Consider the following 26185-nt stretch of genomic DNA (forward strand, 5'->3'; position numbering starts at 1 on the left):
TCTGAAGCTCTGCAGTATTTTTGGAGCACAGATCTGATTACAACTCTTCCTTCGTGTTCTAACACATTATCTTTTAAATTAGCAAGGAGTATTCGATGTCATGTCAAGTTAAAACCCTGAGCTTTCCGCTGATGATGAGTTAGTCTCTTCTCATCACCCGATCGCTTGGCAAAGCATCGATATTATCAAGAGAAGTTAACACATTTATCACTTTTAGAAGTTAACTGAAATACTGAAACAAGACAGGATATTTTGGAATTCATCTTTATTAACTAAGCGTTATGGCATTTTTTATTCATGGAAAATTAACCAAAGTAACATGTTCTTTTATCAATTTAAATAAAGCAATAATAGCAGATAAACTTACGACTAATTTAGCGGCTCATTATATAAGGCAAGCAGATAAATTTGAGAATCTAACTCCTACGGCCATTGGCTAATATATATTTGAAAGCAGAAATCCTTAACTCTGAGCGCTTAGATTTTAGCAAATCTTTAGTAACTGAAAGCAGCGGTGTACAACAGATAGCCAATTTTAATTCTGGAAGCACAGAACCTTGTCAGCAGAAACTACAGCCTGCATCTATCACTATCCAATATCTCTTGGTGGTATTAAATCATTCTTTACCACAGAAGTTTTACAGGGAATCTTCAAGACTTGGCAAAATAGGACTATGCTAAAATAGTTAAAAATCGTAAGTAAACCATTTACTGTAACAATTTCTTACACTAAATTTCCTTAAAAAAAAACACGAGTAAATTAAATAACTAACTCCTGTATCAAAACATAGGACAGTTGTGTCCCTCACTGTGTGCTAAAATTTCCTATAAGTTGTCAACTGGGAGACTGAATGCTACACTAGTTCATATTTTTAGCCAATCACAAATGGCGAAAAAAGTAAGTCGAACCAATCGGAAAGCGAGAGGCAGTAGAGATATAGCGTGGGAAAATTAGCGCCAGCGAAACAACATTTAGTTTAGTCTTACACCTGATTGGCTGAGATGAAAAGTAATTCCCACTTCTTCGCGGTGCTCACTTTGTTCCCGCGAACACGAAAGTTGAAGCTGACTTGAGCCTGCCAAATCTACTTCTTTCGTGCAGTGAAAATAGAAAGAAAGAAAAAATCAAACCGACCAATCCTAGCGGCACCACTTTCCCAATAATGGTGTCATTCTACTCAAAGGAATGCTACCAAACTTGAAATAAATCAGTTTTAAAACTAAGACAAGCAGTTAGTGATAACTGTCTAACAATATGGGAAGAAAACATTTTTTCTGAAACAATTTCCTCTCAAACAAACAACCGAGCCCGCAGTGCCTGTTGGAGAGTTTAAACTCCCAAAACATAAAATAAGAAAAATTGACAGAGTTTCTGACTCTTCGAGTGCAAACAGGTTTGATTTTCTCTACAAAGGAACATGATGTTCTACGACTAAACACTTTTTCAAGTTTCGTTTTTAAACCTATAATCGTCAAAAAATAAAATAAAATCTCAAAAGCAGTGAGTAGTTTTTTATCGAGTCCAACTGTTTGAGAGACTAGCGTGGTTTTTCTTCACCCCTCGCATAGTATTGTGAATCAAAAGTAACGAAATATCTATCACTTCCAACTCTCAGTTTAAACTCTCTCAACTTGCAACGGTGCTAAACGGTTGCAAATTTAATTTTTAAATTATTCTGCATGTTAACACTCAAAAGACTCAGTAGAGGGAAATCTAAGACTTCTCAGTGTTACACAGCTGGATCTTGAACTTGTTCATGCGGAGTATCGCTTTTCTTCGCGTCAAATTCACCCACGAAGGAGCCATCTTCTGAAAAATATGCTCCTCCTCCGCCATATTCATCCAAGCTGTCGTGGCTTTCGCTGTCAGCTTCATCCACACGTTCAAGTCTTGTTCTCCAGTCCTCGCGCGGTTTAAAGTCGATGGGTTTTGGATTTTCTTGACTGGCTTCCTTTTCTTTATCGGACTCTGTCAATAACAAAAACACGCTCATTAGAGGATCATCTCTGGCATACTTTCGTTGTTATTTTATTTCTAGATTCATTTGATAAGCGAAATTACATACGCTATTTGATTAGTTTTTACTTACGATCTCAGTCATGGTATTGCAGGACAGAAAGATGACGTCACCATTGCCGTCATTCTACTATTTTAACCAACAGAGTCTGTTACCTTGGGACTGCACAGTTATAGACCACAAAAAGACATCTGCGCCTCGTATGCATTTTGTTTGTACTTATCGCATATTGAAGTCATCCGTGATCTATTACTAAACAACGCATAACAACAAGGAATCTGTTTGCTAAGTTGAGGCAGCGTGAATGATTATTTCAAGGCGCTACACTCCTCCATTGCACCACTCAATTGGATTTGCCTTTTCCAGTAGTCTTCAACTTTGTAAGTAATTGATTCGATTGCCTTCCATCAACTAGGATTTCTTGACATTTTGTTCTTTAATTAATTAAATTGCTTTTTTGTTTACACATTTTCCTCAAATGAAGATGAGTGCTAGATAAATCGCCACTTAAAAACAATTTTTTGTCCCAAATAATTTTTTTTTCTTTTGAACAACAACGCCGTAATCATTCGACACCAATCAGCTTAATTGTAACTAAAAATGAGAAATGTTCTAAGCTGAAATTCTTAACTGAGTGTAAAAGGTCTTTAACACATTACTAGCGCAAAAAGTTATCCTAATTATACTGTGAAGGTCAAATAACTGCCTCCAATTATCCTTTCGAGAATTCAAAATCAAAAAATTATTGGGGAAAGACTTTCCTTGAAATTATGAAAGTGACAACAATTGGAACATTAGTTCTCATGTTAAGCCCTTATGAATTTTGTAGGACAAGGTTAGGGTTTCTTATAAGAAGACCTTACCATGTAAATTTTCGCTACGCCTCTTCCGGCATTGTTTGACCACAACGACAATTACAATAAGAAGAACAACAATAGCTCCGATGATAACGACTGTGATGAACCAATCGGAATTATAGGTGGATGGACTTTTCAGCTCAGCTGCAATTGAGAGAGAGGTTAAACGTTTAATGGGTTGAACACGGGAGTAACATTTGATTGTGTACTCTGATCGTACTGGTGAGGGAAGCCCTGAGAGGGACTGTTGTCAGAAGTGGTGACTGACGTTTGGAAACCCTTAGCGGTAATCATCACCACAGTCGAGTGAGGTTTGGGGAGAGATTAACTCAATTTTCCATTTTTTTCACTCCCCCTTCAAACAAACCGACTTCACGTGTGTCCAAGAAGAACTCAAAGGAGAGTATTGAGAGCGGCTTTAACCCTTCACTCACTCCCAAGGGGGATTAACAAGTAAATTCTTCTCGCAATATCACCACACTGACGGGAGGACAGTTGATGAGATGAAAGAAAAATATAAACTAAGGAAAACTGTTTGACTTTGGACCAAATTCTCACAAATAACATTATGAGAAATATATGGTAGATAGTAAGGAGAATCACTGGGAAGATCTTAAGAGAGAAAGAGAGAGAGAAAGAGGGATACGCCCAATAATGAAATCATAACATGAATTCTTACCAACGTCTTGTACTTCCTCTGCGTTTTTGAGGTCCGCAAACGTGAGGTCGCTTTCTGCACTCATCCCAACTTTGTTTCTAGCCACAGTCTTGAATTCATACTTGTCTGGTTTCAGATCGTCGATCACAGTCCATCTCCTTTCGAAATGATCTACCCAAGCTGTGTTCTGATATGTCTCCCCTTCTGCTGCTAAAAAAAAAAAAGACAGTTATCAGACCTTCAGATACGAAATCAGTTTTCGGACATATTTTTAGTTCTACATTTTAGGAAAGGGGAACTGGGAAACTATCTAGGAAAATATTCTTCCACCTTCGAGGTGTTTTTTTTACTCCAAAAAACCCATAGTATAGTAAAAGCTTCTTGCTGGATTTTTTCCAACCCCCGAATAAGGACAATATGAACAACTACTTAAAAAGAGTTTCAACCCTTTACCTCCCAAGAGAGACTGAAAGGGAATTTCTCCTTACAACCTCAACACAATATCAAGCATAGAAGTGATGAGAATAAAGAAAAATATCAATAAGGGATTATTAGTTGATCCAATACCAAATTCTCCAAATTGAAATCCTAAGAATTGTATGGCAGACAGTAAGGAGAATTACTAATGAGATCTTAGGAGTTAAAGGGTTATGGAAGTAGTAAGAAAAAGATTGTGGAGAGTTTAAAAATTTAGAGCTGGCTGATCACAGCCCAATGATTTTCAGCTGAGAGGGAAGAAGGTATAAAGTAATACGATTATATCAAAAAAAAGCATTTCGTTTACCTTCTTTTCTGTACAAAACTTTGAACTCGAGTGTCCAGCCTCCTCCGACAGCAAAGTTGTAGGTAACATTAAACGCGTTTTTGCCTGGTATCTGTTTAACGGTGGGCTTCAGCGGTTTGGCAGGAGCTGAAAACGTAAGGACGCAAAGTTAAGTAAATCATTTAGTTTGATCTCCCAGGTGAGGGTAGTTTAAAAAAAAAGAACTATTTCCGGCGACAGTTGGTGGTGTTCGAAAACCTTAGCGAAAGCCATCTTTAGTCAATCTGAGGAATTGTTTGTCAATCGAATTAAAAACGATAGAGCGGTTTTGCCTTTGTTTTATTAGCTGCAATACCCAATAGTCCTTTGTACGGTTGCATGCTTGGTTGCCAAGCCTTTGAACAGGAGTGAGGCTAAGGTTGACCGAGTTATGATACAAACCTTACTGCTTTTCAAATGCAAATTACTTTGTTATCATGCTAAATAGATACTGGTCTCTATCACAACCAGGTCACCTTCAGCCTCACTCCAAAGCAAAGGCTTGGCAACTAAGTACACAACAGTAAAATGGCCTATTGGCTAGGACTAGTCAGTTTTGATGGGTATTTTCTTGGCTTATGAGAAACGAATCAACCAAACAAACCAACCAAACAATCGACAAATAAACAAAGAATGAACAGAAAGAAGACTAACGAGTTTTACACACATCGATCTTGAGCATGAAATTATTATTGCAATAAATTCTTTTATGTCCTTTTGAGTCTTGAAGGTATATATCTAATAATGAATTTTTGGCCACACAGATAAAATACGACAGTCAGGTTTTGAACTTCAGTGTCGGAAAGTTATGGTGAGATGCCACAAATCTTCATCCTTCGTTTCAAGCCTCGTTCATCAATAATAAAGAGGGTAAGTTTCTGAAGAAACTATGTTTCTGCGTCGGCGGAGAGTATAACAGAGTAATTTTGTATTATCAACTGAGTTGATAACGTAAATTTGCGGGCGTTAGCCTTTCGTCAGAGCGAATCAGGGCTAGCGCTCGAAACGTCAGCTTTGAAACTCTTTACGATGGCCAATTTACGTTAATAACTCAGTTGATAATACTAAATTACTCAGATTCATCACTGTTAAGTTTTCCCACCTGATTTCTTTACAGTTGTTGTATTCCTCCTTAAACCGCGGCCCCATCCTTTTCTAGTTTTGGCTTGCACCTCCACTACATAGCTCGTTTCAGATTTTTTGTTTTTCAACAATATTGTGCGCACAGTAACTTCTACTTCTTCCATAGAAAGAACAACTCTTTCAGGCGAGGAGCCGTCGTACTCAGCCCACCCCACACGATAGCCGTTAATAATTCCATTTGGCTCCTGGGGCGGTGTCCACCTGATCCGGAGGAACTCATCGAATGCATCAATGAATACGTCTGATGGCGGACCAGGTTCTGACAATGACAGAAATAATTAGAATAATATTAGCATAAATTACATGAGTAGACGGAATAATTAGAATAACATTAACATAAATTAAACGGGTAGACAGAAATAATTAGAATAACATTAGCATAAATTACACGGGTAGACAGAAATAATTAGAATAACATTAGCATAAATTACATGAGTAGAACACATTATTCTCAAGATTATTTCGACAAGCCGGGGATCAAATTAGCCGTACATGGCCTAAATTTACCTTTCACTTATCCATGGGCCGAGAGAGAAGAGAACGAAACAGACATCGCAAAATCTTACTAAAGGTACTCGAAAGAACACAGGATCTGCTTCGCCGTTTACGCTTATGGAGCTTGCTTTAATGAACGTACTTTTTCGCCATTAGTTACGAGCATGAAACAAAAAATGTTCTCCTCACTTATTACTGGAGAAAATGAGATATCATTTCTTTCTCCTCCATAGACAAATGAAGATCTCGCTGCGACAATTTGGAGAATTTGTGTTGAAGTATCGCGAGCAATTCGCTCGAGGTAATTGTAGTAAAATAGTACAACAGCACCATTCACATAGCGAAGCAAAAGCAAAAGCAAAACCAAAACCAAAACCAAAGCAACAACGGATCACTTTCAATGCTAAACCGACAAATTCTCCGGAAGTCAGCATTCTCTTACCACTCTCCGAAGTTTCAAAGTTAATTATGGGACTTTCTGGTCCTTCACCGCCAGAGTTAAAAGCCTTTACAGCAGCACTATAAGCTGAGAATGGTTTAAGTCCAGTAATTGTAGCCTGTGTGTTGCTGCCCCCTATGACCTCGAATTTTTCGGCTGTACTAGGAATGGCTCGTCTTTTTCTCCTTGAGCTGACTGAGAGAGGTTCACCCCAGTAATAAATCTAAAATATTAGATAATGGAACATTTATTAGACCCAGTTTTACTTGTCGAACTTTATATGTACTCGAACATATCGGCCAACTCAATTAGGAATTGATTAAGTTTGGCAAATCTAATTTTTGGTCGACCCTAGGAATTAAAAGTGCGTCACGTGGGTGGTTCCAATGAGGGGCGAATTCAATTCCAAAGTTGGACTAATCACCTGTTACAACCAGCTATTGAGGACTCTCGCGAATACGGAAGAGTTAACTGTTAACCCTTTACATCCCAACATAGGTATAAATATTCTCCACACTGCTCTCTATATATTTCCTGCGGGACTGACACGATGAATTTGTTAAACCGGAAAGAATTTCTTTTGTTTGTGATCATTTTTAACATTCTCATGACCTTATTGTTTGATTCAGAGGTGTTATTGTAAGGAGAAATTAGATGCTGGTCAAATGTTTATGCTCTACTGGAATATACTTCTTTGCACCATCACTTACCCTGTATCCGTCGACACTTCCTCTTTTCACGGTGACAGGTTCCCAGCTCAAAGTCACTGAATCGTCAGACACCGTTCCCACTTCAGAACTTTCTGGTTTTACAACTGGGGCATTTTGACCGGAGTGCGCACTTTCCACAGGGCTGGCAGGTCCAGATCCCTCGTTATTACCCGCGCGTATTGTGAATTCCCATAGTTGATAGTAACCAGGATTAGACAAATCAAACATGTTTACTCCAGGGTCAGCGATTTTCTCATCTCTCCATTCAGAAATCCGTCCATTCACTTTTCTGTATTGTATGACGTAATAAAAACCCTGGGCGTTCCATTTGTCTTTTGGCATAGGCTGATGGTAAGAAACGGCAGTAAGATACACGTGTATTGAGATTGACCTGCTGAGTGAGAGACAGCTGACCAAACTGACTGCTTGACAGACTTATCAACTGACTGAGTGACTAGCAGACTTGGACATCAACCATCTGACTGACTGACTGATCAGCTGACTGACTGACTGACTGATTGACGGACTGGTGGACTAACTGACTGACTGACCGATTGATTGACTAACTGACTGACTGAACTGACTTACTGACTAAATGACAGAATGACTTACTTACTGACTAAGTTGACTGACTAACTGACTAACTGAATGACTGACTGACTGAATGAATGACTGACTGACTGCCTAATAGATGACTGACTGACTGAATGACTGACTAAAAAAACATCGAAAACACACCTACAACATGCCATGCAACATTAATAGGAACATCTTGTCGAATTATTATACTTACGTCCCAATAAATGACCAGCTCATTTGCATTTCCAGGTACTCCTCTTAACTTTTTTGGGTGACTGTCTGGTGCTATTAATTCAGAATAAATAAATTTCAACAAGTTGTTATCATCAACCCTTAATATGAATAGTAATACAAAGTAACAAAGGTTCTGAAATTAGAACTGTCTCGTGAAAAAGCACAAATGACAGTTGTTCTTTTTTGTGATTCCAAGACGGAACAGGCAGGTTACCTAATCGTTTGTCCCAGCTCTTACCATGGCCGGCTTTAAGATTGGGAATTCTGGAAAACAGTTGGAAATCTGAAATGATCTTTACAAGGGCAGGAGATTTAGCACTAAAGTATTTAAGGTGTGGTGAGATGGTCAAGGCAGTGCATACAGGCCGTTTCTCGAGCGACATAAGCCGTTTCTCATAAGCGACAAAGCTGTCACCAGCATCGATACTCTGCTTACTATTACAACGCTTACATTTCCACTAAATCTTACCGCTCTGCGCTTCAGGTAATTAACGACTCCTAATATGACTCCAACGATAGTGAAAACCAACCTTACGTTCATTGAAAACATACCTACGGAGGGTGTTTCACAAGCCCCTTTCGCAGTTGACAGACTGGGGCGGCCTGCTCCAAAGTCGTTGACTGCCCTTACACGGAAACGTAGATTGGTCCAGCCAGGGAGGCTTAATTGAAAAGATGTAACGTTAGGGTCAGTGACATTATGAAGTTTGAAGACGGTTGGGTTGTGATTCGATTCTTGATAAATCAGATATTGAGTGATAGGGGCGTTGTTTGAGGCCACAGGAGTCCATGATAGAATGGGTGCCCTGTCATAGCAATCAGTTATCTGAAGATTTTCCGGAGGAGGTGGAACACCTGTGAGGAAAAACAAATAATTATTCGATAAATTAAAAAGTAAATAGAGCGTATCAACTTATAATTATCCAACCGTCAACTACCTTCAATCTAAACATCGTGTTTTGGCGGCAGGATCTAACTTTGTTGTACAATCAATCGCCGTCTTTTCTCACGGGCTTATAAAAAAAAAAGGAGAAAGAACGAGGTTTCCGATTTGCCGCTGTATTTGGGAAAAATCTGCTTTTAAGATGAAGACAGAAAAAAGAATGGTAAACAAAGCAAGAATATCTGAAATGAAAATTATTTTTTGTACTAATCCTGCCATATTTCCCTTGAATATTTGCTGACATATACCTTTTTTATACACCTGGCTCCGGCTGTTCGAAGTGTGGATAACGCTATCCACTAAATACATCTATATCCGGTGGACAGCGCAAAACATTTTGCACCCACCCCCCCTCCCCCCCACTTACAGATTCGTAAGATTTCCCTTACAGTTTGTCAATACGCATTCCTATCCACATGGGCGGGGGGAGAGAGAGAGTCTCTCTGATGGTAAAGTTTCCTGCCCAAGAACGCGACACAAATGACACTGCTTGGCCTGGATCCGAAACTTTGCAATTCGGGATCCAATCCACCGCGTTTTCTAAACCAACAAATACAATAAATCAAATCATGAAAAGTACCTATGATGGAAACAATGGCGGAGACGCTGTCTTCTGATCTCTTGGGTTCTGGTGTGAATGCTACACACGTGTAAATACCAGCCTCATCAACAGAGATGTTTAAGATCCTCAACACATTTTCTGGCTTTGAGCTAATAACTTCAATGCCGTCTTTTTTCCAAATATATCTCAACTCCAAAGAAGGATCCGCAGTCGCGTTGCATTTTAATTCCACGTTTGTACCCTGACTGACTGTCTGGGTTTGTGGAGGTCCCCTAAAGATCTTCGTCCTCTCTGTCACAAAGCAAGAAAAAAAATTAATACATCTATGAGCCGGTTGATAAACACCTGTTTTAAAAACAAGGATCGTCGCAGCTAGAACACAACTTATAAAAATGGTTGTAAAAATAATAGACGGCTGTGCACAAGGTGAGTTCGACATACACACTTCAAGGATGCGTACACTTAGCAGAACGAATTACAACCATAGTGTTAAACTGCGGAAATCAAGAAATCAATGGAGGACAGATCCTCGCACCCATTAATATAAGTTGCCAGCTTTGCCTTACCAAGCAAAATTCCTCGAGCTGTTACATTTGCTTTCCCCAAGAAGTTTTCAGCCATACAGGTGTACTTCCCAGCGTTGCCATTTTCCACTTTGTCTATAATCAAGGTCCCGTTTGCTTGAAGTCTGTAGTTTGCGTTCTGTCCGTAACTAATTGCTACACCATCCTTAAACCACTTCACTGTTGGCTGCGGTTCCCCTGCAGGCTTGCAAGGTAACCGAGCCTGGCTGTCCTTAAACAGGTAAACCGGAGGGACCAGCTCAGGGAAATATGGCTTCTGAACTGAAAGTGTAAAAAGAAATAATTCATTTTTGGGGGTGTGTGACCCGTAAGAACCCGTTCACGTAATTCTTTCGAAAATCATAATGAAAAACACCACGTAAAAGACTGGGCGGGTTGCGTAACGATTTCTATTTACTTAGGCCTGCCAATTTGATGGCAGAGGTCTTTAGGAAAATATATATATATTTTTGAAAAACAGTTTATCACACATCTTACCATCCACGGCAATGTTTATCGAGGATTGTGTTCCATTTCCTGCGCGGTTGACGGGCACACAAGAATACCGACCGCTTCTTTGTAGCTGAACTTCATAAATACCACTAATGTTGCTTCCAAGCAACAATTGGTCGCGGTAAAAATTATACACTTCCACAGTTGGACGTGATTCCGCGGTACAGGTGAACTTCACAGAGCTGCCAAATTTGACACGATCGGAGACGTCTGGAGTCACTGTTAGACGGGTCTTTTCTGGTTTAACTGGAATAAAGCGAGCACAAGATTTGAAGGACGCTTGTCACACACCAAACTATAATTTTCTGAAGCATCTCAGTATCCCAGAATCTTTAATCCTTGTATTTGATTGGCTAATCACCCGCTTATAATTAGTCCAGATTTTTACAATACGGACAACCGTTCGGATTTTTTTCAGCGTCATTCAAGGCAAAGCAGAAAATATAAACCAATTGTGTGTCTCTCTCTACTGTTCTACCACAGTGTTAAAGAAAATTTGATAGTGTGCAAGGCCATTGCGTGCAAGGTATTTAGTAGGCAGTCGGTCCGTCTCAGATAAAAACTGTGGCCTTGGTCTCGAGTACAGCCTTCGTTCTTCAGCCGCGGGTGGTACTCAAGACCTCGGCCATACTTTTTCCCATACCGACCGACTTCCCGGTAAATATCTGGAACGTAATGGCCTCGCCCATTATCAAATTATCTTTAACACAGTGGTAGAAAATTAGGGAGAGACATACTCAGGACTGAGGGAAGATTGTTCGAGATTTCATAGGAAATGTTTTCCCCTAATGAAATAGAGAATATTTTGTGTCTTTAAAAATATATTGATACAACGCTCTTCTACCGTACAATCAGGGAAAGATCTTAATTTGTTGTCTAAAGATGGTAAATGTAAGTATGCTCGATATAACTGCTAGTTTTGTCGCAACAAAACTAGCAAACAAGCGCACGCGCAAATAAAAAGTCACCAGGTCTTACAGTGTACTTCGAGATTTCCACTAGCTCTAACAGTCTTGTTAAAAATGTTTTCCGCTGAACACCAGTACTGTCCAGATTGATTCCTGTTGGCTGTAAATGTCAGAGTGTCTCCTGAAGCCACAACCATTCCATCTTTATACCATGTGAGATCTGGAGTTGGGTTCCCCGTGGCACTGCAAAGGAATGACGCGTCGTGGCCCTCGATGACAGAGTGGGACTTTGGAGTTACCACACAACTTGGTGGAACTAGAAAAAAAAGGTAAGCCACAAAAAGGAAAAAAAGATAGTTATCCTCAATACGATTCTTTCAGATCAATGTATGACCAGCATATTGTAAATATTGTCGGACTCCAAGCTCTTATACTTTTTTGCTTAGTTAGCAATACAGAAGCTACAAGAAGGATTTTCGCTTTGGTTCTGATTCAAGGCTCGGTCAAAATATATTTCTTCAAATAGGCTAAGCCACGCTTTAAGAATTTTGGAAAATTAGGCTCGAATGTCTCACTTTGGCTATAAGAACTCAATAATAATCGTTTCATTCTAACAACGTTTCTTTTTGGGAGCTTTTCAATCGACTGTCGTAAACTCAAAGCTAAAGCAGTGACAACAACCAATCAAAATATACGGTAAATATCACAAGAAGGAAATGAACGCTAATAGCAAAGAGTTGAAGGCCGCGTCTATTGCGGGAAAACACAACTGACGAAGTCGTGATTGGTTGTGGATTACTCCCAACGCTCAAATGAAATGTTTTTTTCTTCTTCAGCCTTGGAAACTGTAATTTAAGCTTCTCTGTACAGACCGCTACGAGTGACTAGCATCCAATTTTTCCATAAAATATCACTCCTGAATCAAACGTTAGGGTCACAAGAATTAAGGAAATGATCACCAACTAAAGAAGCTCTTGATTGTTAAGCAAATTCTCCTTGTCAGCACCTTGGGAAATGTATAGAGAACAGTACGGAGAATATGCATACAGATGCAAGGGTGCAAAGGGTTATAAAAAAATTCATTCCGCGAAAGATACATACATTGGACATCAAGCGAGGCACTTGTATTGACAGCGACATTCAGTCCATTCTCCACAGAACACCAATATGTTCCAGACTTAGTTCTGTTCGCTGAAAATTTGAATGTCTCTCCAAAAGCCACAGCCATCCCATCTTTAATCCACGTTATATTTGGTGTGGGGTTTCCCGTGGCAGTGCAATGGAGAGTGGTTTCATCTCCCTCCTTAACAGTTTGGTCGACTGGTTTTGAGGTAAAACTGGGGGGAACTGCAAAATATATATACATCGTTTTGTCCCTGCGGTCTTCGACAGTTAAATATAATCTTAACCGAAGCTTTTTTGTAATCATTGAATCTACTTAGCCTATGAAAAAGTTCCCTAGGACGAAAAAGAAAAAAAAAATGGTAAGCGCAAAAAAAGTAAGCAGAGAGTGGACTGGGCCCCGTTCTCGAATCAGTTCACGCCCGGCTCACGGAACTCGTCACTCGGATCTTTCTCGCTTAGAATTTATTTTCGTCCCGGTACTAAAAGGGAAGCTGTGCGTAAGTGAAGCCCGAAAAATAATTACGATTAAAAAGCAAAAAAGGTCGTACCCTCATTTTAGGGCATACAAGCATTACGCGAAAACTGGCCGCGACTCGTCTGGGGTACAAATCGCAGCGACAGTTTGCCATGTGAGACAGGCAAATTCACAATTCCTATATATGCAACAGAAGTGGATGCCATAAAAAGACGGAAACCACGAAAAAGCCAGAGTTATCAAATGCAGCCGAGCTCAAGCAGAGGAAAACGCACATGATCAAGACGCGACTAGTTATATTTTTACTTGTGATTAGTTCAGGTGTCGCCATGTCCAGATGTCAAGACCAATCTCAAAAAACTACTAAAATGCGGGATTGTTCATATTAAGACTCGATGAAAAAAACCCATTTCACTCAGCATTGTTTTCTGAAAAAAGATATTTCAGAATAGATCTGATTCGGTGAAATTTTACACGAAAATTGAATCTTACCAATGGTCAATACCTCACGTTGCCATACACTTTCCGTAGGCATTTTTTTAATTATGCACTTTCTTATCATGTGGATGGTTTTGTATTTACTCCTTCGGTAGCCCTTCAGGGTAAGCTACTACTGGTATATTCATGAAAAAAGTGGATAACAGTCTGTGCCAATGCATAAACGCCACTTACACTGCACATCAAGATTTGCACTAGCACTGGCATTCGGACTCATCCCATTCTCTACTAAACACCAATATTCTCCAGATTGATCCCTGATTGTTTCAAAGCTCATTGTTTCTCCTTGAGCAACAGTCTCCCCATTCCTTATCCATGTAATCTCCGGAAGTGGATTTCCTGTGGCATTACAAAAGAACTTGACCATGGTACCCTCAGTGACAGTCTTGCTGACAGGCTCTGTGTCAATAACTGGTGAAACTTTAAAATAAAATAGAAAAGATTGCATCATTATTCTTTTTATCCTTTCTTTCCAGTTGTGCAGCAATGTACTGTGCTCAACTCCGGAAGCGTATTTCCGCCTTTGGGTCTGTCAATGTGTTACTCGAAAAAGCAGTTTGATGGCCATGTAAGACTCAGTTTTCAAGAAACGTGTTCTGGCTTAGTCCCCATTTGATCCGAAAACTCCTCCACGACTTACTGTCAATGGTATGTTATGCTTCGCCAAGGCAATGTAAGTGAAATGTGGCTGACCCTTATATAAATAAAGCAGTTCGAAAAATTAGAAAAACCATACTTGCTTCCAATCTTTCATAATTCATGGTTTATCATAACTTTCCATTTTTTCCTATTTCAAAAGTTTGCCCTAAAACTTGCCATAATTGTCAAGCACTAAGACTCTGTATCAGCCCTACACCCCTCTCTTATAACCACATACAGTCTAGTCAGATTCAACTTGATTTTCCAAAACTTACACTGAACATCGAGCAAAGCACTGGCGTTGATAGTCAAACCAAGTTCGTTTCTCGCCATACACCAGTACTTTCCAGATCGATTCTTGCTTGATTCAAAGTTTAATTTGTCCCCGTGACCAACAACCTTCCCATCTTTCATCCATATCACCTTTGGAGGTGGGTTTCCAGTGGCACTACAATGAAATTCTGCCGTTTCACCTTCCCTGACAGTTTGGTCGCTTGGTGTAGAAGTGAGGCTCAGAGGATCTGAAATGAATCATTACGCGTGACATGGAAAAACCAATCGAAAGCATTTTAGCATGTTCTACTCCTATAAGTGAAAAGCTCCTGTGTACATCACAAAAGCTGTTATACGTTTGCGTATATGCGAAAGGCCAAAATGGTGATCGATCGAAATGGTCATAGAAAAATACGAAGTCAACAAAAATTGAAAAAAAGAAAAGCTTAAGACTTCGTGGAACAAAACATCCTCAATTACAAGTTTTCTTTAAATTCACAGGTAGCATGTGAATCAACTGAGGTGATGAGAGAGCGTTTTCAGTTCTCCTCCTCTACCATTTTCCTTCCGCACGAAATCATTAATTTTCACTGTTAAAGCAAGTTTTAGCTTCTCATACTTACAGTGAATATTAAGATAAGCACTTGCACTGACAGATTTATCTATGCCATTGTCAGCCGAACACAAGTATTTTCCAGATTGATTCCTGCTCGTTTCGAAGCTTAGCGTTTCTCCTGATCCCACAGTCTTCCCATTTTTCATCCATGTTATCTCTGGGGCTGGGTTCCCGGTGGCCTTGCAATGGAACGTTGCTGTTTCACCTTCGAAGATGGTCTTGTTCGTTGGTGCTTCGACTACACTTGGTGAAACTGCAACCAGACAAATAAGTTGTTATAAACTTGTGGATATCATAAACCATGTAAGAACAATCATCATGATTCCAAGCAACACAGCTCAACATCAAGAAGACCTGATTATCTAAGTAACTTCTGTTTGACTACACTTAGTCTTAAAGTACCACGGCACGGAGACCTCAATAGCACTTTCTTGCAAAACCTTTCATGCCAAGTTAGGAAGTCTTAAAAGGTATCTTGCAGTCTTTTTAAAGGGATATCGAAGATATGTATCATTTACTAAAGGATAAACCTGCCTCGATATTTTTTCTAGTTTGCTATATCCGGAATAATATGTCGAAGTACCATGGTACAGATATTACTCTGCTAAGATAGACCGGTGAAATTCTACAAGAGATCCCCGGCATCTCGTTAAATTGTCGTCGTAACGCGTTTCTTTCATGTGCAATATTTATATGGGCGATATATCGGAAGAGCAAAGCACTTAACTCCAAGGCTACAATATGCGTTACATTTTCACAGTATTGCGTAATTTCTCAACTTACATTGCACATCAAGTTTGGCGCTGGTATCGATATTAAAACCCAATACATTATCAACTGAACACACGTATTCTCCTGATTGGTTCCTGTCAACTGATGTAAGCCGCAAGGTTTCTCCCAAGCCCACAGTCTTCCCATCCTTTATCCATGTAATTTCTGGAGCTGGGTTCCCGGTAGCGCTACATTTGAATGTTGCTTCATCGCCTTCTTCGATAGTCTGATCTCCAGGAATTGATGTGAAACTCAGCGCATCTGTAAGATATAAGAAATGAAAAAATCATTACAAATAAAAAAGTGAGAGAGTTTAAACGTGTTTATTTCTGTCGATCTCCAGATCACAACCCTTAGAAATGTTTCAAGTGCTGATAAAGCAGAAGCCAATTTAGACTGTGGACAGTCCCCCTCGAAACAAAACTATCGAGAATGAAACCAATTTTTATCCAATTCAACAGCTTGTTCCAGGCTCCCGATCGATGGAGACGAGCAAAACCTTGAGAAGAGAAACTATACGAGGAAGTTACCCTCGGCAGCTGTTAAAGGAAAAAGCAAATCCTTCCTTACCAAACTTCCGCTATTTCTTACCCTATGAAGCTGCTTTGTATGTTTAATTGATTTTTTATACAATTTTTTTTAACAATTTTTTTTTAAAACTAAACTAGTGCTAAGCTTCTTTAGGTAAAACCGTGGCCCTCAAATATTTTTCTCACCTTTCCCAAAAAAATTTTCAATTTTTTTTTACAATTATGCCTGTTCCTATTCGTATGTCCGGCCAAGCCTTTATGGTCATTAGCTTCTGTATAGCCGCTAACTATGGCTTATAAATACAGGCGTTTATTGTTAGCTTGTAAAACTCCCTGAACAAGTCTACGACAGTTTGACGAAATACGTCGGGGAATGAAGAAGGTTTACAACTACTGTTCGCGGAGTGCTGCTCACTAGCTTAGTTTTAAAAAAATTACTTACATTGAACATCGAGATGGGCACTGGCATTGACAACTACACGTAACCCATTCTCTGCTGAACACCAGTACTCTCCAGATTGATTCCTGTTCGCTTCAAAGCTCAGAGTTTCTCCTTTAGTCAGAATCTCCCCATCTTTCGACCAAGTTATCTTTGGAGATGGGTTTCCAGAGGCATTACAGAAAAATGATGTTTTGGTTCCTTCGATAACTGTCTGGTCAGCTGGTGTTGAGATCAAACTTGGTGCAACTAAATGAGAAATAAATAAGGAACGAAATACGCATCACATCTTCCCAAAATAATTTCAATACTAACAATATCCTGGCTTTAAAATTTAGGATTCAGGTCTCTGGGGACTCCTCTCTCTAGCTTTTGGATTAGGTGTTTTGCCGTGTGGCACTCAAATCGAAAATCTTTAATAATTGATTGATGAAAATCGTAAAGTAATGGTTGGGATGAAAAGTTAACGAGACAAAAAGAATCAAAAGAACTCAAACATAGAATGAGTCTCCTATTTCCTTACTAAATTCCACGCATTTACAAAGACCCCAGTTAAGACAAGTTGTCTTTATATCCAAGACAATATCAAATACCAAATACAGATTCTTGTCGCCGTTTGGCGTCACATTTCATCGCAATTCTTAGCATAAAGCGTAGTTTGCTTCACTAATTTGTTTGCTCTTTTGGGCAAATTTCCAAAATGAAGTGTCACGTAAACTTACATTGTACATCAAGAGAGGCACTAGCAGTGATATTCACACCCAGTCCATTATCTGCTGAACATCGATATTCCCCAGACTGATTTCGTTTGGCAGAAAACCTCAGCTCATCTCCTTGACCCACAGTCTTCCCATCTTTCATCCATGTAATCGTAGGAGTTGGGTTCCCAGTGGCAGTACAAAGAAATATTGCTTCACTACCTTCTCGAACAGTCAGATCGCTTGGTTTTGACGTAAAACTTGGTAGGACTGCAAATTTCACAAAATATATTCGAAGAAGTTCGGCCATCTGGTTCAACATTGTCATGACGATGAGGATTCGAGTAACGAGGTAAGTGTAGCGAAACATTTTTTTGAGTTTTAAAATAAAGGGCAGTGCAGAGTGATTTCGCCCATGGGCAAAGTGATTGAACACACTAAAGCTTATCTAGAAATCCACAGCATGAAGCGTTTAGCCTTCCCCCGAATGAAATACTACTCAACTGTATGGTACTCTTACATAATATGATTGCACACATTAATTTAGGAGTTACATGTTGTCACATGTATTTCGTTGCGATTACTGTTTCTTGGGTCACTGGAACTGACCAATCCGATTATCAAACACAAGGGATGAGGCCCCTCTACACTACTTATCACCTTTACTTGCTTCGGTCGTAAGTACTGTTCGACTCCGTAGATTTCCGACAGAATTGTTATACGGTTACCTCGCTGTGATTTGTTTACTTTGTTTCACTGTCCCCGGCAATGGTAGCGCCGCACTACACTATACTTACACTGAACATCAAGATGGACACTACACTATACTTACACTGAACATCAAGATGGGCACTGGCATTGACAGTCACACTTAATCCATTCTCTGCTGAACACCAGTACTCTCCAGATTGATTCCTGTTCGCTTCAAAGCTCAGAGTTTCCCCTTCAGTCAGAGTCTTACCATCTTTTGACCAAGTTATCGTTGGAGATGGGTTCCCAGAGGCATTACAGTGGAATGTTGCCTTGGTTCCCTCGATAACTGTCTGATCATCTGGTGTTGTGATTAACCTTGGTTCAACTAAATAAAAAAAAGGGAACTTTTAGCATGAAGCATGGTTTGCATCACTGACGTGTCTAATCTTTGTCCAAAATTGACAAACGTGTTACGTAAACTTACACTGTACATCAAGTGAGGCAATTGCAGTGATATTTACACCCAGTCCATTATCTGCTGAACATCGATATTCCCCAGACTGATTTCGTTTGGCAGAAAACCTCAGCTCATCTCCTTGACCCACAATCTTACCATCTTTCATCCATTTTATCGTAGGAGTTGGGTTCCCAGTGGCAGTGCAAAGAAATATTGCTTCACTATCTTCTCGAACAGTCAGATCGCTTGGTGTTGATGTAAAACTTGGTAGGACTGCAAATTTCATAAAATATATTCGAAGACGTTCGGCCATCTGGTTTAACATTGTCAAGACGATGGGGATTCGAGAAACGAGGTAAGTGTAGCAAAACATTTTTTTAACTTTTAAAATATAGGGTAGTGCAGAGTGATTCCGTCCATGGGCAAAGTGATTAAACCCACTAAAGCTTATCTAGAAATCTACAGCATGAAGCGTTTAGCCTCCCCACGGATGAAATACTAGTCAACTGCAGGGTGCCCTTACATAATATGAATGCACACATTAATTTAGGATTTACACGTTGTCACATGTATTTCGTTGCGATGACTGTTTCTTGGGTCACTGGAACTGACCAATCCGATTATCGAACACAAAGGGATGAAGACCCTCTACACGACTTATCACCTTTGCTTGCTTCAGTCGTAAGCACTGTTCGACTCCGTAGATTTCCGAAAGAATTATTATTCGGTTACCTCACTGGCATTTGTTTTCTTTGTTTCAATGAACCCGGCAATAGTAGCGAAGCACCACATTATACTCACACTGAACATCAAGATGGGCACTGGCATTGACAGTCACACTTAATCCATTCTCTGCTGAACACCAGTACTCTCCAGATTGATTCCTGTTCGCTTCAAAGCTCAGAGTTTCCCCTTCAGTCAGAGTCTTACCATCTTTTGACCAAGTTATTTTTGGAGATGGGTTCCCAGAGGCATTGCAGTGGAATGTTGCCTTGGTTCCCTCAATAACTGTCTGATCATCTGGTGTTGTGATTAACCTTGGTTCAACTAAATAAAAAAGGGGAATTTTTAGCATGAAGCATGGTTTGCATCACTGACGTGTCTAATCTTTGTCCAAAATTGACAAACGTGTTACGTAAACTTACACTGTACATCAAGTGAGGCAATTGCAGTGATATTTAAACCCAGTCCATTATCTGCTGAACATCGATACTCCCCAGACTGATTTCGTTTGGCAGAAAACCTCAGCTCATCTCCTTGACCCACAATCTTCCCATCTTTCATCCATGTTATCGTAGGAGTTGGGTTCCCAGTGGCAGCGCAAAGAAATATTGCTTCACTACCTTCTCGAACAGTCAGATTGCTTGGTGTTGATGTAAAACTTGGTAGGACTGCAAATTTCATAAAATATATTCGAAGGAGCTCGGCCATCTGGTTTAACATTATAAAGACGATGAGGATTCGTGGAACGAGGTTAGTATCGCGTTACAATTGTTTTTTTAAAATATACAGCAGTACAGAATGATCTCGCCTAATGGCACACCATGAAGCGTTTAGCCTCCCCCCTCCCGCCCCGACGAAGTACTAGAGAACTGTAAGGGAACCTTACGTAATTTCACTGTACACATTAATTTAGGAGTTATTTATTTCAAAAGTTTTTCGTTGCCATTGCTGTTTCCGGAGTCAATGGAACTGTCCAATCTGATTATCGAAAATAAGGGATGAGTACCTCCTTTATTCCCCGTGATTTTCGATGAATTATTATTCGTTTTTCTTCGTTGTTATTTGTTTCCTATTCTTCAGTGATCTCGGCAACAGTAGTGCCGCACCACGCTATACTTACACTGAACATCAAGATGGGCACTGGCATTGACAGTCACACTTAATCCATTCTCTGCTGAACACCAGTACTCTCCAGATTGATTCCTGTTCGCTTCAAAGCTTAGAGTTTCTCCCTCAGTCAGAATCTTACCATCTTTTGACCACATTATCTTTGGAGATGGGTTCCCAGAGGCATTGCAGAGGAATGTTACTTTGGTTCCCTCGATAACTGTCTGATCATCTGGTGTTGTGATTAAACTTGGTTCAACTGAATAAAAAAAGAGATAACAAAATGGGCAGTTATACCGTTAAGCAGTACTTTTAATTCCAATTCCTAACTTTATGATTTAGCATTTACGCCTTCAAAGGCTCATTTCTCTTTCTTTTGTGTTCTGTCCTATGCTGTGTGGATCTCAAATAGAAAAACTCCAAGTAGAAATTAAATAAAAGCAAATGATAAATGAAAATCATAAAGGGATCGTTGACATGAAGTGTAAACGCAGCAGGAAAAGGTTGAAATGAAATCAAAAGTGGAATAATTCGCATATTTTCCCTACTTAATCCCGAGCATTTCCAAAGATGCCGATTACGAGAAATTGCTTTTACGTGAAAGACAATATCACATAGATGATGGTTTCCACATTCTTGTCGCCTTGTGGCCTCACATATTATTTAAATTTTTAGCTTGAAGCATGGTTTGCATCACTGACATGTTTAATCTTTGTCCAAAATTGACAAACGTGTTACGTCAACTTACATTGTACATCAAGAGAGGCACTAGCGGTGATATTCACACCCAGTCCATTATCTGCTGAACATTGATATTCCCCAGACTGATTTCGTTTGGCAGAAAACCTCAGCACACCTCCTTGAGCCACAGTCTTCCCGTCTATCATCCATGTTATCTCAGGGGTTGGATTACCAGAGGCAGAACAATGGAATATTGCTTCACTATCTTCTCGAACAGTCAGATCGCTTGGTGTTGCTGTAAAACTTGGTGGAACTGCAAATAACGTAAAGTAAGTTCGGCGGAGTTCGGTTATCCGGAACAACATTATCAAGATAATGGAAATTCGTCTTGCTAGCGTCTTGATGGATTCTTTCTAATTTTTTTCGCCCACGATGCTAATCAACTTCAGGGAACCCTCTAACAGTTTGCCGATGCGCACTTATTCAGGAGCGCTTTGCTGTCAAGTTTTTGCATTGTCATTACAGTTACAAGGATCACTAAACTCACCGATCCAATAATCGAAAACAGGAGATGAATAGCTCATGAATTCCCCGTCCCCTTTCCTTGCCATAGTCGTAAGTACTGATTGACACTGACTGAATTATTGTTCGTTTTCCTGCACTGCGATTTTTTTAATTTTGTTGTACCGACCCTGGTATCAGTGTAAGTTTACACTAAGCTATACTTACACTGAACATCAAGAGAAGCACTAGCATTGACAGTCACATTTAACCCATTGGCAGCTAAACACCAGTACTCTCCAGATTGATTCCTATTGGTAACAAACATCAGTTTCTTTCCTTTAGCAACAGTCTCCCCATCCTTAAACCATGTAATCTCTGGAATTGGGTTTCCAGTGGCATCGCAAGTGAATACCACCGAGCTACCTTCAGTTATGGTTTTGTTCGTTGGTTTGACCACGAAGCTTGGTGCATCTGTGACACAATACAAACAAAGAAAACTTAGTATACACTATCAAACGCTTCACTCTTTACATCTTCACATAAATTTTCCGCACTGTGCCAATCAAACGTTTCTTATAATTTCAGTTCTGAGAATTCGTTTGCCTGAAATTGTATTGATAGTGGACAAATTCGTGTTTACCCTTGGGAAGGAGAGGGTCTGAGCCTTGCTGTATCGTGAACTGTATTTCAAGATGAATAATCACGGTGAATAATCGGTAATCACTTAGGCGATTTTAAATCATGCCGGAACACAATTTTGTTCTACCCCGCTGAATTGACCTTCGGTTTAAAAGAGACCAAAGATTGTTTGTTTTTCGGTCAGACAGAAGACACCTGGGAAAAAAGATAACAAAAATTGCTAACGTTGAAGACGACCATCGGTGAAAACTACAAGGTAAAACTTACACTGTACATCAAGATGGGCGCTTGCATTGATGGCTAGTTCTACTCCATTCTCAGCCGAGCAAAAGTATTCTCCGGAATCATTCTTACGGGCTGTAAACTTAAAAGTGTTTCCTGAAGCCAGTATATTTCCATCCTTTGTCCAAGTTATTCTAGGCGTTGGGTTTCCTTTGGCAGCGCAATGGAATATCACTTCTTCGCCTTCCATGACAGTCTGGTCAGATGGTAGCGTAGTGAAACCAGATGAGACTAAAATGGTAAAACGGAATACACTGAGCAAAAATTTAAACGCAGATAACACTGCGATCTTTAGACTGAATGTACAATACTGCTCGGGTATACCGCAACATTACACATGCGTTACACGCGTGGTATTCCCACGCACTGCGCGCGCGAAGCACGCACACTTCACATCACATCAGAAGCTACTTGTTTATCAAAAATGCACGCATGTAAGTGTAAAATGCAAGTAAATTACACAAAATAAGTGAAGTAATTCCCATGTACGACGCGCCTCTGACTCTATACATACGAGCAGTACTGTACTATAGACAAATAGATCCTAATTGGCCGCGGGTCTGTCCAATAATTGATCACAGATGACGTTAAAATGTGGTAAGGACAAAAAAAGTGGTTCATAAAGCACACCTTCGGCTATGTGAGATATAAACTAAAGCATTTACTCACACTGAACGTTAAGAAAAGCACTAGCATTGGCCGTGACTCTCAAACCGTTATCCGCAATACACCAGTATATTCCAGAATCTTCCTTCTTAACTTCTAAAGTAAGTGATCTTCCTGTAGCTACAGTCTGACCATCCTTCATCCATGTTATCGTTGGAGTGGGATTCCCCGCAGCTGAGCAGCGGAGAGTTGCATTGTGACCCTCGGCCATAGTTAAGTTTGTAGGAGTAACAGTCAGAGCTGGTGGGACTGTGGCAGAAAACAAGCGCTCGTGATATATCAATACATTGGAAACAGAGCACAGCACAGAGATACCAAGAACTACAAAGGGACTAGTCATTGGGAGGGAGGATAAATGTAGGATAGAGGTCTTAAGTCTTGTAACCCCTATCCCTTATTTTCGCTCTAGTTACGGAAACATAATATTAAAATTATATCAATGTTATGAATGAACATGGAGTAATTTTTAATATGATTTTCTCTGATCTTCAACCAGCTTGAAGAATTCCCTTTTATATGGAGATGTCAAATTTGTAAACAGACACAAACGACCGCACTTCACGCTTTTTATCCTTTGGACAGTTTATCGAAAAAAACCAACTTTTGACAGTCTTTCTTCGCCATACTTACACTGTACGTCAAGATGAGCAGTCGTTTCGATAGCATCACCCAGTCCATTGTCCGCAAAACACCAATATTTTCCAGAATCACTTCTGTTGGTTTGAAGACTCAAGGTGTCCCCTTCAGCCACAGTTTCCCCATCTTTCAGCCACGACATCTTAGGAGTTGGGTTTCCAGTGGCAGCACAGTGAAAGGTTGTGTTCGTTCCTTCGATAACAGTTTGGTTAGTTGGTCTTGAAGTAAAGCTTGGTGGAACTGAAACAAATGAGATCTAATTGCATTTCACAGAGCGCATTTCTACTGCATGTTGTAAAACATAAACAAAAAACTTTCAAACCAGAATGACCGATCAGAACAAAGGAGGGCAAGGAGCCTATTAGAAAAGCAAGTAAGGCGAGCCTTTATTTCGCAACTGATTATTTTGGGGGAGGGGGAGGGGGTGGCGGGAATTTTCGAGACGAATCACACAACGAAGGAAGCAGAAACAACGTACTCCCGCATTACTTTGATCGCAGTTGAGTTGAGCTTCTTTCAGTAACTTACTAAGTCTTTGTAGTCGGATCAACTGGTACAGATGTATTGCACTTACACTGGACATCAAGATTGGCACTGGCATTCACAGTAGCCTTCATACCATTCGCTGCTGAACACCAGTATTCCCCAGATTGAGTTTTGTTGGTTTTAAAGCTCAGAGTATCTCCTTCGGCCACAGTCTTTCCATCTTTGATCCATGATATCATGGGAGTTGGGTTCCCGGTGGCTTTACAACGGAAACTTACCATATCTCCTTCAATAGCAGTCTTGTTTGTTGGCTTGGTGATAATACTTGGTGAGACTGAAAGGGGTTAATAACTCAGATATTAAAAAAAGTGTACAATTTGAAAAAGTAAGAGTATTGTGGTCAACTTTCACCGATAGCATTGATATGATATCACTTGAAAGAAAACAATTTTACGAGTTTGGTTTCCAAACTTACACTGTACATCGAGATAGGCAGTTGCATTGATAACTTCACCCACTCCATTCTTAGCCAAACACCAATATATCCCAGAATCATTTCTGCTGGTTTCAAGGCTCAAAGTGTCGCCTTCTGCCACAGTCTTTCCATCCTTAAGCCATGACATGTCAGGATGAGGGTTCCCAGTTGCTGAACAGTTAAATATGATTTTTGTTCCTTCGATAACAGTTTGGTTGCTTGGTCTCGAAGTAAAGTTTGGTGGAACTGGAATAAAATAAAAAAATCATACACAGTATTCAAATCTGTAGGATTTAAATTCTTTATGCAAAATCCGTGAAGTATTTTCTTTGTAGCAGCTATGTTACGCACATGAAACATAAACATTGAGTTGTTATTGAGACGGAGAAGACTAGTGATAGTTTGTCAGGGAGGAACCAAAGACTATTGCGGATGTGGAAGAATTAACACAGATTGCAATCAACGGGTTACTGATTATTCTACGGGGTCAAATGTATGGTACTTACACTGAACATCAAGATTTGCGCTAGCATTGACAGCGGACGCTAGTCCATTCTCTGCTAAACACCAATATTTTCCAGTTTGAGTTCTGTTTGTTTCAAAGCTGAGTGTGTCTCCTTCACCCACAGTCTTCCCATTGTTAATCCATACCATCTTTGGAGTTGGGTTCCCAGTGGCAGCACAATGGAAGGCTACCATGTCTCCTTCAGCTACAGTCTTGTTTGTTGGCTTGATGATAATACTCGGTGAAACTTAAAGGTGAAGGAAAAAAACAGGTAACAAAAGTGTCCATCTTCAAAGACTACTGAAGTAATGACAAGTACATAGAAAACACAAAAATAAATAAATAACATAAATTAACCTTAAATACAGACTTAGAAAAGGCATTATCATCCATTAAAGGGAAATTTCCACGGCCACGATCTCCAACGAAGGTTTTCAGATTTGCACTGCATTCCATTTTCCAAAGCTAGCATACAACAACTGCAGTGAACAAACCGATCTGATTTTTTTAAGCGTCTCGATAGGATTGTCGTAAATGCTCTTTACAGAGCATATTATTTTGCCAGTTTATATATCAAACTTACATTGCACATTAAGATAGACCGTCGTATTGATAGCTTCACCTAGTCCATTTTCAGCCAAACACCAATATTTTCCAGAATCGTTTCTACTGGTTTCAATGCTGAGAGTGTGTCCTTCAGCCACAGAACTCCCATCTTTCATCCACGTTACAGTTGGAGCTGGGTTCCCGGTGGCAGTGCAAAGGAAACTTACATTCGTCCCTTCAATAACAGTTTGGTTGCTCGGCCTCGAAGTAAAACTTGGTGGAACTGTAACAGAAGAG

At 39.9% G+C, this 26185-nt stretch overlaps 1 protein-coding gene across 9 annotated transcripts in view; it reads right to left on the bottom strand.

Annotated features, from left to right (window-relative positions):
- Positions 1-222: 222 nt before the first annotated feature.
- Positions 223-26185, bottom strand: part of LOC131787295 (hemicentin-2) — an 81564-nt gene continuing 55601 nt past the window's right edge. For 7 of the 9 annotated variants that reach the window (XM_066174393.1, XM_066174395.1, XM_066174396.1 and 4 more), the window contains 34 exons: positions 25926-26171; positions 25344-25589; positions 24838-25083; positions 24451-24696; positions 23871-24116; positions 23244-23489; positions 22560-22805; positions 21879-22124; positions 21217-21462; positions 20482-20727; positions 19784-20029; positions 19440-19685; positions 18666-18911; positions 18321-18566; positions 17513-17758; positions 16794-17039; positions 15834-16082; positions 15058-15303; positions 14437-14682; positions 13697-13942; positions 12526-12771; positions 11495-11740; positions 10502-10762; positions 10007-10285; positions 9459-9731; positions 8488-8790; positions 7916-7986; positions 7123-7467; positions 6416-6635; positions 5438-5737; positions 4318-4443; positions 3555-3743; positions 2882-3019; positions 225-1969 (listed from right to left, as the gene is read on the bottom strand). In XM_066174393.1, coding sequence (XP_066030490.1) covers positions 1731-1969; positions 2882-3019; positions 3555-3743; positions 4318-4443; positions 5438-5737; positions 6416-6635; positions 7123-7467; positions 7916-7986; positions 8488-8790; positions 9459-9731; positions 10007-10285; positions 10502-10762; positions 11495-11740; positions 12526-12771; positions 13697-13942; positions 14437-14682; positions 15058-15303; positions 15834-16082; positions 16794-17039; positions 17513-17758; positions 18321-18566; positions 18666-18911; positions 19440-19685; positions 19784-20029; positions 20482-20727; positions 21217-21462; positions 21879-22124; positions 22560-22805; positions 23244-23489; positions 23871-24116; positions 24451-24696; positions 24838-25083; positions 25344-25589; positions 25926-26171 — 8159 coding nt within the window. In that variant the 3' untranslated portion in view covers positions 225-1730. Of the gene's footprint in view, positions 1970-2881; positions 3020-3554; positions 3744-4317; positions 4444-5437; positions 5738-6415; positions 6636-7122; positions 7468-7915; positions 7987-8487; positions 8791-9458; positions 9732-10006; positions 10286-10501; positions 10763-11494; positions 11741-12525; positions 12772-13696; positions 13943-14436; positions 14683-15057; positions 15304-15833; positions 16083-16793; positions 17040-17512; positions 17759-18320; positions 18567-18665; positions 18912-19439; positions 19686-19783; positions 20030-20481; positions 20728-21216; positions 21463-21878; positions 22125-22559; positions 22806-23243; positions 23490-23870; positions 24117-24450; positions 24697-24837; positions 25084-25343; positions 25590-25925; positions 26172-26185 lie in introns of all 9 variants that reach the window. The other 2 variants (XM_066174400.1, XM_066174401.1) reach the window with 2 other exon arrangements.

This window comes from Pocillopora verrucosa, chromosome 11, assembly GCF_036669915.1.
Source record: "Pocillopora verrucosa isolate sample1 chromosome 11, ASM3666991v2, whole genome shotgun sequence".
NCBI classification, from domain to species: domain Eukaryota; kingdom Metazoa; phylum Cnidaria; class Anthozoa; order Scleractinia; family Pocilloporidae; genus Pocillopora; species Pocillopora verrucosa.